This window comes from Microcaecilia unicolor, chromosome 5 (genome assembly GCF_901765095.1).
Source record: "Microcaecilia unicolor chromosome 5, aMicUni1.1, whole genome shotgun sequence".
NCBI lineage: Eukaryota > Metazoa > Chordata > Amphibia > Gymnophiona > Siphonopidae > Microcaecilia > Microcaecilia unicolor.
In genome coordinates this window covers 253,811,592-253,824,560 of record NC_044035.1, presented here as the reverse complement: position 1 = coordinate 253,824,560, position 12,969 = coordinate 253,811,592, and the positions used below count along the sequence as shown (strand labels likewise).

General features: G+C 42.0%; 2 protein-coding genes across 3 annotated transcripts in view; one reads left to right on the top strand and one right to left on the bottom strand.

Moving 5' to 3' along the window:
- The window catches only part of PLA1A (phospholipase A1 member A), a 36,971-nt gene extending 34,722 nt beyond the window's left edge, over positions 1 to 2,249 (top strand). Inside the window, exon 12 of the mRNA XM_030204001.1 lies at positions 1,785 to 2,249. The gene's annotated coding sequence lies outside the window, so the exon portion shown is untranslated. The remainder of the gene's footprint in view (positions 1 to 1,784) is intronic.
- Positions 2,250 to 10,297: 8,048 nt separating this feature from the next.
- The window catches only part of POPDC2 (popeye domain containing 2), a 43,456-nt gene continuing 40,784 nt past the window's right edge, over positions 10,298 to 12,969 (bottom strand). The window contains exon 4 of one of the 2 annotated variants that reach the window (XM_030204000.1): positions 10,298 to 11,284. In XM_030204000.1, the coding sequence (XP_030059860.1) occupies positions 11,199 to 11,284 (86 nt within the window). In that variant the 3' untranslated portion in view covers positions 10,298 to 11,198. The remainder of the gene's footprint in view (positions 11,285 to 12,969) is intronic. The other variant, XM_030203999.1, reaches the window with a different exon arrangement.

Genomic DNA, 12,969 nt, shown 5'->3' with positions numbered 1-12,969 from the left:
ACAAATACAATTAAACACACATCTGAATCACAGAAGTATCCCACCAGCCCTCCACTGCATGCAAATCTCTCTCATGAATATTCATTGTGGATATCCTGAAAACCTAACTGGCTGGGGTTCCCCCAGGACAGGTTTGGGAACCACTGGTCTATCTGTATGTGTCTTTGTCTGGGAAAGCAGAAGTGAGAGGCATATTTCACTGTATCTATGCTGCCTGTCACCTCATGTAATAAGACAATTGCTCTCTCTTACTGCATAACACCCAGCACTTCTTTGAATTCCCTTTGGTGCTGCAATGTAATAGCAGAAAGATACTGGAATATTTCCACCACATAATACATCCTTTCTCTTTCGCCTTTATCAGTGAACGCACACCACAATATCTTTGGGAAAATCCCCTTTCTTTGGGCCCATGGCCCTATGAGCTCTGTCCACTTTAATCTTTCAAGCCTGTCCTTCCTCATGCTCCATTCCAATGCTAATCACTTCCATGTACAGCTTTTGTATCACCATGCCAGCATCTCTGTACTCCTGCACTTTGGGCACCCCCCTTTATACTCACATTATTGCATCTGGATCTATTTGCCAAGTCCTCTACATGTCCCTCTAGCTCCTGACAATGTTTCTGCAGATCTTGAGTCCCCAGTTGCAATTCCATAGTAATCCCTTCCTGCTCCCCAACTCTCCGCTCCACTTCTTCCATGAACCCACCTATGGATGCTCATATCTCCTTCACTGCCTCTTTAATCCAATCCCTTATCAGAACAAGCTCCCCCTTAATAACCACTGCCCATACTCTCAAGTCACCTTTTAGTAACACCAGCTCTATTTTCCTCCCCATGAAGGCTCGGAGAGCTTTGTTTCCTCCAAGGCGCTCTTTCCTGTCTCTACCGGAGCCGTCATACTCGGACCACATGTGCTGTTCCCAGCTGCACAGTCTCTCACTCAGCTTGATGCTCGAATGTCCTCCACTTGCTTTATGCTAGCCACATTAATCACTGGGGGATCTTGTGCTACTTTTACTGCTACTGCCGGACTCTCAGCAGGGTTGTATGCCGCTACTATATGGGAAAAATGATTGCCCTGGCTCAGAGCTCCAGTCTCACGTGGCCATGCTGCTCGCTGATGTCACTGGAATCCCTAACAATATGTTAATTGTGGTAGCACACATTAACACAGTAGCACACTTCAGTAAATTTAGCCCTTAGTTTATGGTCATTTAAAAACCATTTCTGCATGTCCCCTAGAAACCTTTTAGTATGACATTTAGGGGCCCTTTTTCTAAGTCACGTAAGCAGCTATGTGCACCCAACCTGCGCCAGTTCTGAGTTACCACCAAGCTACCGTGTGGCCCGTGCAGTAATTTCATTTTTGGCGTGCATCCAATACGCACATCCGAAAATATTTTTATTTTCTGGCATGCGGGCGGTAATCGTCATTTGAGTGCTCGTAGACCATTACCGCCGGGTTACCATGTGAGTCTTTACCGCTAAGTCAATGGCTGGCGGTAAGGTCTCAGATCCAAAATGGACACATGTCAATTTTCATTTTGCCGCAAGTCCATTTTCGGTCAAAATAAAAAGGCATTTTTTTTACAGGTGCACGCCTACACTTCCACAGCCCATTTTTTACCACACCTTAGTAAAAGGACCCCTTAGAGAGAAATTTTAAAGTTTTTCCCCCACATAATGACCCTACTACATGTATGATTTGATTGATTTGCCTGCAAGAAATTCCATGGTGTCATCTAGAACTTATCTTAACCTGCACTATCCTTCATGCAGGTATCTGAAATACAAGACGCTCTACACTTCTTCCTTCTCGTTCATCAGCCCACGAACCTGGAATGCTTTGCCGAGACTCTTGAAAGAGTCATCGGATCATCAAACTTTTTAAAAAACTGTCAGCTTCTCCTTGGTTGCTCCTGTTTTCCCATCCATATTCTCTTATTTTAGCTCTGCTGTACTTCTTTGTATCCTATTACTGGAACAATTTTCTCCTGTTGTATTATGTAATTTTCTTGTAACTTTGTTAGCCACATTAAGCCCGCATAAGCTGGGAAAATGTGGGATACAAGTAAACCAAATAAATAAATAAATAATAAACCTTCAAAAATAGATTGCAAATTAACGCACTAATCTCAATCATCCTATTCTCTATGTTACACCAAATATATCTTTTACTCTGGAATGGCGATTGCCATAACGGAACATTGTAAGACACATTGAGCTTGTTTGCTTAATTCTATTATGTCACCCTATTCTCTATGTAACACCAAATATATCTTTTACTCTAGAATGGCGAATGCCATAATGGAACATTGTAAGCCACATTGAGCCTGCAAATAGGTGGGAAAATGTGGGATACAAATGCAACAACTAAATAAATAAAAGAATTTCTGTCTGGCCTTGAATGTCATCTTACTGAGTTGCTAACCATAGAGTGCTTTCCTTTATTGTGTGATGCACACAACCAAAACACATAGGGTAGATATTCAGCCCATGGTGGCCAGCAGCTTTTAAGCTGCTTACCAAACCGAATAAATTTAAATGCACTTTCCTGCACTATATCATTTTAGTTGAACGGAGAGTCATTCTACTACAATGGCTCAACGATGTTGCACCTAATCGGATTCAGTAGTTGAACGTACTATATGGTGTTATGATTATGGAGCACCACAGGGCGGGTTGGAATCACCCTGCACATTGGAGGGAATTTCAATAGATCTGGGAGCCTCTATGGTCGGTAATGCCACAAAGGGCAAGCAGCTGGCTTTTGAATTGTTATTACCTTATCATGAGGACACACTACACTGCTCACTGCTATTATGTACACTTTTGGGCTTGGATAAGAGTACACCAAGCCTGGAAGTATGGTTTATTACAAGATTTATGGGTGGAGGAAGGGGATGAGGGTGGAAGGGGAACTAGAGGGAGAGGAATGGGGGAAGTTTGTGTTGAAACCAGGGAGGGTGCAAAATATTGAAAAAAATGCATTGTGCTCTTTTATTGTTCTGTTTGTTGCATCCTTTTTCAATAAAAATTATATTTCAAAATTACTGCTGCAGGCTCCACTCTCATCTCTCCCTACATTCCTCCCTGGGAACTCCGTTCACTGGGTAAATCTCTCTTATCCGCACCCTTCTCCTCCACTGCTAACTCCAGACTCCGTTCCTTTTATCTTGCTGCACCATATGCCTGGAATAGACTTCCTGAGCCAGTACGTCAAGCTCCATCTCTGGCAGTCTTCAAATCTAAGCTAAAAGCCCACCTTTTTGATGCAGCTTTTAACTCTTAACCCTTATTCACTTGTTCATAACCCTTATTTTATCATCCTCACTTTAATATTCCCTTATCTCTTGTTTGTCCTGTTTGTCGGTCCTAATTAGATTGTAAGCTCTGTCGAGCAGGAACTGTCTTTTCATGTTCAAGTGTACAGCGCTGCGTACATCTAGTAGCGCTTTAGAAATGATAAGTAGTAGTAGTAGAATTAACTGCAGATATTCAATGCCAGGCTATGTTTGAGCGCCAACATTATATCCAGGTACACGCAGTTGGCCGAGCACCGGTTGATTTTCAGACCAGTGCCTGGTTAGTTCAGCATATAAAGTTAGGACAGCCTTTTTTGCTGTCCTACTTTATCCACTTACGTAGTCAGTTAGTAGACTGAATATCACTGCTAACCAGATAACTTCAAGCTTCACCACCGGACCATCCCAGTACTTCCCAGAAGTGCTGCTGAATATTGCTGGATGGTCAGCTCAGCAGGATTTATCCAGGCAGGAGGGCCCAAATGATGTGTTTGTGTGTGTGTGTATATATATATATATATATAAGTGTGAGTGTGTGTGTTTCGTTTTAATATGTGGTTTGCAGGAAGGACGCTGTTCAAAGACTTGGGTGCTGAAGTTGCATAATTGCTGTGACCAACTGTGAAGTCATTGGGGGTTCTTTTACTAAGCTGCGGTAAAAGGGAGCCTGCACTAGCATCAGTTCATGTTTTTGATGTGCATTGAGGCCCCCTTTTAGCACAGCAGGTTAAAGGCTGTCTTTTTTAATTAAAAATGAAATGGCTGTGTGGTAAGTTTGCACTTGCCACATGGCCATTTCGGGAGGAAGCACTTATCAGCACCCACTGAGGTGGCAGTAAGGGCTCCCACGCTAACCCAGAGGTAACTAGGCAGCACATGGCGCTGCTCAATTACCACAGGGTAAGCACCGGCATTACAAAAAAATCAAAAATATTTTTGTAGTGCAGGAAATGGCACACGCTGGGGGTGGGAACTACCACCGGGCTCCTGCGGTAGCCCAGCAGTAGTTCCGGATTGGCACATGGCAAGAAAATTGCCGCATGCCAACCCTTTAGTAAAAAGGCCCTTGAATTTTATAAAATACTCATGTTCAATGCAGCTCTGCCCCAGGAACGTCTACCCACAGTGTGTATTCAGCAGGCTGTGGCCAGAGTTTTGCTATAAAGCTGATATAGAGGGGCATAATCGAATGCGAATGCCCATCTCCATGGGCGTCTATGTCCGAAAACAGGTATGTGAAGAGGCAGAACAGACCATATTATCAAAAAAGATGGGCATCCATCTTTCGTTTCGAAAATACGGTTTGGACAGACCAAATGCCATGGATTTGGTCCCTTCTGAGATGGGCGTTTTTTTGTTTTTTTTTTGTGATAATGGAAACTAAAAATGCCCAGCTCAGAAACGTCCCAATCCAAGCCATTTGGTCGTGGGAGGGACAAATGTACAACACTAGCATAGCTCTTAGGGGTGAAGGGGGCAACTACATGTGGGTACAGTGGGTTTTAGAGGCCTCCCATTTACCACCACAAGTGTTACGGGTGGGGGGGATGGGCCTAGGTCTGCCTGCCTGAAGTGCACTGCAGTACCCACTAAAAGTGCTCCAGGGACAGGACTTGTTGCTGGTGTATAACCTTGGCACAGCCGTTCACACCTGAAGGCTAATCTCGCTGAAAACGTCCTTTATTTGAATAAGCACCTTTACTCACAGTTAACTGCAGATCAGAGGTTGTGCCCCACTGGCAATGAGTCTCGCTGGTACTGAGATTAGCAGTAGGTCCGAACTGGCAGAATGGTGTACAATGCCCTCTTTGAGCAACATTCAAGGTAAGAACTAAGTGCTGTAACGTGGCTAACACATGAAAGGGATCTAAAAGTGTCTTACACAAATGGCCACTACCTCATGGACTACCGGAAACAAAACAGGGCACACTCTGACCCAGTAAGCAGAGGGAAAAGCACCATGGGAGTAGAGCCTACCAACTACCAACACCGTAAGCATTTGCCACAAGCTAGTGGAATCACGGAGCCCAATACCCTACACCCACCACAATGCATTGCTGATGTGACTCTGCAGTGCACATAACAGAAAAGGTGTCACACTCACCCGAGAGCCACATCAGAACCAAGGAAAGGCTGTCACAGGATAGAACACATTCTGCTGTCATGGAGGTGGGTACAGCATTTGAGGCTGGCATAGAGGCTGGAAAAAAAGTTTTTAAAGTGGGTTTTTTTTGGTGGGAGGGGGTTAGTGACCACTGGGGGAGTCCGGGGAGGTCATCCCCGATTCCCTCCAGTGGTCATCTGGTCAGCTGGGGCACTTTTTTGGGACTTGTTTGTGAAAAAAAAGGGTCCACAAAAAGTGACCCAAAATTGCGGTAAAAACGCATATTTTTCGATTATCAGCTAAAGACGCCCATCTCTCCTCGGCCGATAACCACGCCCCAGTTCCGCCTTCACCACACCTCCGACACCCCCCCCCCCAATCAACTTTACCCATTTCCGCGACGGATTGCAGTTGAAAACGGCCAAAATCGGCTTTCGATTTTACCGATTTGGGCGCCCATGGGAGAAAGACGCCCATCTCTCGATTTGGGTCGCAATATAGGCATTTTTCTCTTTCGATTATAAGCAGGATAGTCACTTTTGTGTACCATCAGCACCCTGTCAACCTCCACTTACACATGGTGTTCGCTATCAACTCACTGTCATTTGCTATCAATACACAAGTTATTGGCTATCTGCACACAGCTAGGCTCCTGTCTTTATTGTTTTATTTGTTTTGTAAACCATTTTGAATAATTTTATTTTTAAAAATTAATAAAACATTTTACAAACAAATAAATAAACTACCAACAAAAACTTCAATTATTGGTGAGGGAAAGAGGAGCTGCTGATGTTCCAGTTCTCTATGTCTGGAGCTTTCCAAAAAGAGTCACTCTGAACAAATCAATGGGTGGTGACCATCACTTAGCCCACTCACTGCGCTGGATCATCCCACTGCTTCCACCAGAAAAGAAGGACTGCCATGTAATGTCTCAACATTACCCCTGATATCTAAGGATGGGCAGCCAGAAAACATTCATTTCATGTCATCTACCTTGCACTCTTGCCTCAGGTACAAATGTAGGGCCCCTTTTCCTAAGACGCGCTTGCAGATTTAGCACGTGCTAAAAATTAGCATGCGGTAAACAATAAGATGCCCATTATATTCCTATGGATGTCTTAGTGTTTAGTGCATGCTAATTTTTAGCACATGCTAAACTCTCTAGCGTGCCTTAGTAAAAGGTGTCATTATATTATGAGCCTCTCTGAGACAAGGAAATACCTATTGTACCTGAATGTAAGTCACCTTGAGCTACTACTGAAAAAGGTGTGAGCTCAATCCAAATAAATAATATGCAATGGATCACACATGTGCACATTATACCTCTGATTCTGTAAATGTTACCAAAAATTATGCATGCAAATTGAAGTGCACTGCTGATTTGCACATTCAATTTAATTGAATAACAAGCCAATTAGTGCCAATAATTGACTTTTTAACACTCAATTATTGGCACTAACTAGATTTAATTGGGTGTTACACATGTAAAGTTAGGTGTGGGATCCATGCCTAAACTTTACACATGACCTGAAAAAGGGGGCACAGAAAGGGGACAGTCATGGGTGCTTCGGGGCGCAAGAGGGGCATGGTTTTAAGTTACACATTGAATACAGAATAACAGTGCTCTGCACATAAATTTAGGTGCGGGCATCTGCACCATATTTTCGTTGGTGCAAATGGTCATGCCTATATTTACATACGACCATAACTCTTAAGCATTATTCTATAAACTATGCTGGACTTTGGGCACAGACTGTAGAATAACATTTAAGCAGGGTTGGTTTCTTTTTTGGCGTCAATTTTTTATGTGCTATTTTCTGAATCTACTCCTATCTAGCAAATAGTGTGGCCTCTTTAGGAAGAATGTGTCATCCTTGTAAACAGAACACACTCTTTGCAAAAGACTGCACACTATTTTTATCAAACAAAAAACAACACAAAATACCATGTCTATTCTGCTCATTTTCATTTGCTAACAACATGCAATGACATGTGATTGACATTTCCTATGTTGCTACAAATGACAGCTCGTCACTATTAATGCCTGCTTAGGAATAAACTCATTGAGGGTCCTGCCAATTACCACTCAGGCCTTGCTTGCACATCTGTATGTACTCTTGTACTGGCAACTAACCTCCCACCAAATGGATTCCTTCTTGCCTCTTGACCAGTACTTCTCTCCCTGAAAGCCATTCCCCGGTAGCTTCTAGAGCAGTAAAATCCATACAAAACCCAGAACACACAGAAATGTATCTATAGGCCAAATGTTTTAAAATGCTACGCTCACTGACCAGTCAAAGACACAGGGTTAACAAATTAAACAGTTTTATTTTAAGAAAAATATTACAGTGAATTGTAAAAGTCAAAACTAGAGACCAAAAATTAGGGAAGAGAAACAAATGAGGAAAGCATGAAGAGCATATCTAGGGGGTGGGGCAGTTTGGAGCATGTAGGAGTAGTTGTAGGGGACTCGTTTTGGGGGTGAGGCAATTTATGGGATGGTGGGATAGTTGCATGAGGTAGTTTGGGGTGTGGGATAGTTTGTGGGATGATGGAGCAGCTGGTGTTAATTTGGGGCAGTTAATAGGGTGGCAAGGTAGTTTTGGAGGACATTTTATGGTGGGGCAGTTTACAGAATGGTAGGGCAGTTGGGGGGTAGTTTTATGGAGTGGAACCATTTGAAGGGTTTAGGTTTAGGGGGTAGGAGTAGTTTGGGGTGGTGTGGCAGTTGCAGGAAATAGTCTTTTGGTGTGGGGTGCCATTGCAGGGGGTTAGTTCTTGGGCATGGGAGCAGTATGCGGGGTGCTGGAGCAGTTACAGGTGGTTAGTTTATGTGCTGTGGGGCAGTTTTGGGGGGGTGGGGAAGTTGCAATGGGGTAATTTGGGGAGAGTTAAAAAAGTAGACAACTCCACTTTTTAAACTGACTTGCCCTGTTCTCTGCTACATTTCACTCCAAGGGCCCTGTTTACTAAGATGTGCTATGGGTGTGTGAGTGGCTTAGTAAACAGGACCCCAAGTTTCTATGCAACAGAAGCTGGAACTTCTTTTACCATAGAAATGCATTGGACCATTTTTTTGGAGGTGGGGGGGGGCTTATTTCTCTGGAAACCTGATCCAATTTGGCCCATTTTCAGATTCAATGTGTTTTTTTACTGGATTTTTTTTTTTCACATGATAAATTTAATCCCATTCTGTTAATGTTTCTGTGCTATAGAAGCTGGAATTTCTTCTTACATCAAAATATATTGGGCCACTCTTTTTTGGCAGGCTCATATTTCTCTGGAACTCCAATCCAATTTGGCCTATTTTCACACTTGTGTTTTTGTACTGTATTTTCTCTCAGGCCATTAAATTTTCAGAGAGCTATTTTGCTCCCAGACAGATAGATGGTCAGGAATTCTCAATTCTTTTTGTACAATTTTTTCCAGCTTCCATTGGATTAGAAAGAATACAAGGGGATTGTAAGATAAACGTGCAGTCTACTTAAAATTTACTTTTAACTAGCCAATGCCAGGAGTTCTGTCCAAATGTTACTCTTCAGGACAGGATCCTGATGCAGGTCTGGTCCACTGTGCTTCTCAGTCAGGATTGACTTCATGCCAACTGGGGGATATTCCCTTCTAGAGTTGGTACTGACAACCAATGAAAGTCCAGGACACGGGTTTCCTGACCAATCTCAGTGCAGAATGTTGCGATTTTACAACTGTCAGAGAACACTGGAAAATATGCTGTCAACACCTCACTCTGAGTTCCACAGTTCCACTTTTGCAGGGGCAGAACACTTATAAACTAGCCTTAGGGCGAGGCCACATATCTGTCAATTTTAAGATTACAAGGAAAAGGAAGCCCCATTGGGGAAACAAAAGGCCTCAGTGCACATAAAAACCCACTTTTGTTACAAAGTCATTTTATGTTTGTTGCCTATATTTGATTACATTAATTTCAATTGGTTTGTGCTGAACATTTGAAATGAAGATATTTGAGCAAAGGAACCAGTTCTGTGGGTGCCAACAGGAGCAGAGCACCCCCAATATTGAGCAAGCTCCCTCACTGTGTTCAGGGAAGGGTAATTTGTATTATGTTTGGAACCTCCAATCATTTTGAAATGTTGGTACCTATGTACTCAAGCACTTTAAAACAAATATAAAAGGAACTAATAGAGTGTTTTTATTTTTTTTCATCCATTATGAGATGTAAACTCTTTAAACTGTAAGCCTTCCCAGTCACTTCTGCCAAACTCCTTGCCCCTTTACTGATCTGAAATTGGCATATGCAGACAACCTAAGCCTAGGTAAATCTGTCATATTTAAATCCAATATAGCTGTGCTGTTCTTTCACTGACATGATGAAGGAAGCAAAAGTCTGAAAATCTAGTCATAGATGTATTAAGTTTGTTCAATACAAGGTGTCAGCTATAATTTGTTTGTTGAGTCTTAGTTCTAAGAAACATTTAGAATTCATTAGGTCACATTTTTCCCCACATATGATTATAGGGAAACCCAAGGCTAAGCTTCAGATTCCCTAAGGAATGAATATTGGACTAGGCAGTTTCCCCACCAGTACAGTAAATAAAAAGGCACAAAATTACTGTTCTATTACTGCCACCTATACTGTCCATAATCCCATCAACATCATGTCATAAGGAACAGGCTAATCCAGGCCTGGTTTTACTCTTTTGCATGCATTGACTTGTAGTTCTAATTGAGTTCTCGAAGATAATTTCAACTATAAATCCATGCTTACAGTAGGGTAAAACCAGGACTGGATTAACCTGTTCATTACAGAGGCATAGCTAGGTATGATATTTTGGGTGGGCTTCAGCCCAAAGTGGGTGAGCACACAATTCCCCTCCCCCCCCCCTCACATTTTCTGTCCCTGCCCCTGCTCCTGCACCAGCAACTCACAACAAATAAATAGCTGAGCTGGTGGGGATCCCCAAGCCCCACCAGCTGGAAGAGGTCCTCCAGAGGCCAGAACAGGTCATTTGCCTACTTGTTGCAAAGGCAGCACTGTCCACATGCTGCTGCAGCGCCAGCCTCTCCCCTCCCACACACTCAATTTTTACTTATGAGCGAAAACATAATATGAGTTGGGGGGTCAGCGCACTGGCAATGCATGGACAGTGCCGAGTAGGAGAACACATTGTATTGGCCACTGGAGGATCTCTTCAAGCTGGCAGATCTTAGGGATCCCCACCAGCTATAACAAAGGTGCTAGAATTTTGGGTGGGCCTGAGCCCAAACTGGGTGGGTCCAGGCTCGTCCAGGCCCACCCATGGCTACGCCACTGGTTCCTTATGATATGGAATCTGGTGGAAACCCTAATGAAACACCATTTCATGTCCTGGTGATTTCCACTTGGAACAAATGAGTCCCTTTCTTGAGCAGATGAGTCTCCTAATAATAAAAACAGTTGTGCTGAACTTGTGCCATCCTATAACAGAAACTATCTAAACTATCTATAGAGATCCCAGCATGCTGTGTGCTCCTCATGATAGACATTGTGTCAAGATTATGAATTGTTCTTATATATATATATATACATTTTTTGTTTTTGTTTTTTTAAATATAGTGTCAGAGAAACAAGTGGAATATAATGCAGGAGGTATCTGGAGTTGACGAATCATTTAGAAGTATATCCTGTAGGTGGACACCCATACAATAGTCTGTGTGCTTCATCAGCGTTTTTCCACTCATGTGCTGAGTGTGTGAAAAATTCACGCGTGTCCAGTGCAGGTGTGTAAGTATAATGTATGCAAAATCCATCTGTAACTGTTTTGTTTCCTACAGTTCTGGAGTCTGTGTTGGAGCCAGTGGAGCTCGAACCTTTGACAGGCCCCTGGGGTGGCTCCTCTGGAAGGCTGCAGAGGCTGTGGAACAGAAAAAAAGAAAAGATATTGTTATCCTTATCACTGTGTTTAATGTCCATTCTAACTAGTTGCTCATTTTTTGACCTGGCAGTTTCCGCCTTTTCCTTTATACGTCCAACTGAATCCAAACCGAGGCAGGGATCTGGCACCATGAACTTGCCTTCAAATTATCTGGGGATTATTTTCCCCTATCTTATATCATAAGAACATATGACAAGCTTAACAGAAATGTTGTAAATTTCACTATTAGATTACATAATAATGCTTCAAGGTAAGAAACTAGGAGCCTTTATTATGCAATTGGATCTGTCTTGTGCTTTTGATTTGGCGGACCATGTAGTCCTTTTGGGAATCTTGAGTAGGTTTGGAATAACGGGCAATGTCTTGACAAGGTTTGAGGGCTTTTTGACTGCTAGAACATATTGTGTTAGATTTCTGGGTAACTTATTTGCCAGTTGGTCCTTACCGTCGGGTGTACCCCAGGGTTCACCCCTGTCACCGATTATGTTTAACGTTCTGATGTCATCGTTAGGAAGAGTTTTAGAGAAAGAAGGATATAAAAGTTATATATACGTGGACATTATTACTATTGTATTTCCCATTATTGCTAATTTACAAGATGTCCATGTTGCAATATCTCGCTGCCTTTCTCTTATTTCCAAAAGGTTGACTTCCCATTACTTGAAACGAAATAAAGATAAAACTAAGTTTCTGTTAATTGAAACTAAAGTAACTCAGGAATTTAAATATAATTTGATCATTGATGGAGAAAGTTTCACTCTCGACCAATCTATAAAGATTCTGGATATTAAGTAATCTAACCTTGGAGTCCTAGATAAATTCTATTGTCAAGATTCCTTTTTACATTATGAAAAAATTAAGGGCTATTCGTAAATTTTATCAGTGTATCAGTTCAGACTTGTATTTCAGTCACTAATCCTTAGTAGACTGGACTACTATAACATCATTTATTTGGGTTTGCCAAAATACTTATTGAAAAAAATTGCAAACAATTCAGAATGTAGCAGTTTGCTTGATTTATTCTCTTAGAAAATCAGACAGAATTACAATTTATTATGGCAAATTGCATTGGCTTCCAAATGAGGCCCAGATATCCTTTAAATTAGGATGTATGTTACGGAAAATTGCTCATGAATTAGCTCCACAATATTTAATTTCTATTGTACTTTATGCGTTAGGAAGAAAATTATATAGTACTCAAAATTTTCTTCTGTTTGATTTTCCGAACCCTAAAGACATCTTTGGGAAGAAACATGCTTGTTCATGTATCAGGCTACTAAGTTTTCAAAATGTTTGCCTATAAAATTATGGTTTTTATTATCTTATGATACATTTAATAAGAGTTTAAAGGCGTTGCTGTTTTCTCAATTCATGGAAAGGAAATAGTTTGTCTGATTCTGTTACACTTTTTTAAAATGTTACATCCTAGACACTTTCCTGCTTATAATCGAAAGAGAAAAACGCCTATATTGCGACCCAAATCGGGAGATGGGCGTCTTTCTCCCGTGGGTGCCCAAATCGGTATAATCGAAAGCCAAAACGGGTAAAGTTGACGGGGGCATGTCGGAGGCATGGTGAAGGCGGAACTAGGGCGTGGTTATCGGCCGAGGAGAGATGGGCGTCTTTAGCTGATAATTGAAAATAAAAAGGCGTTTTTACCACGA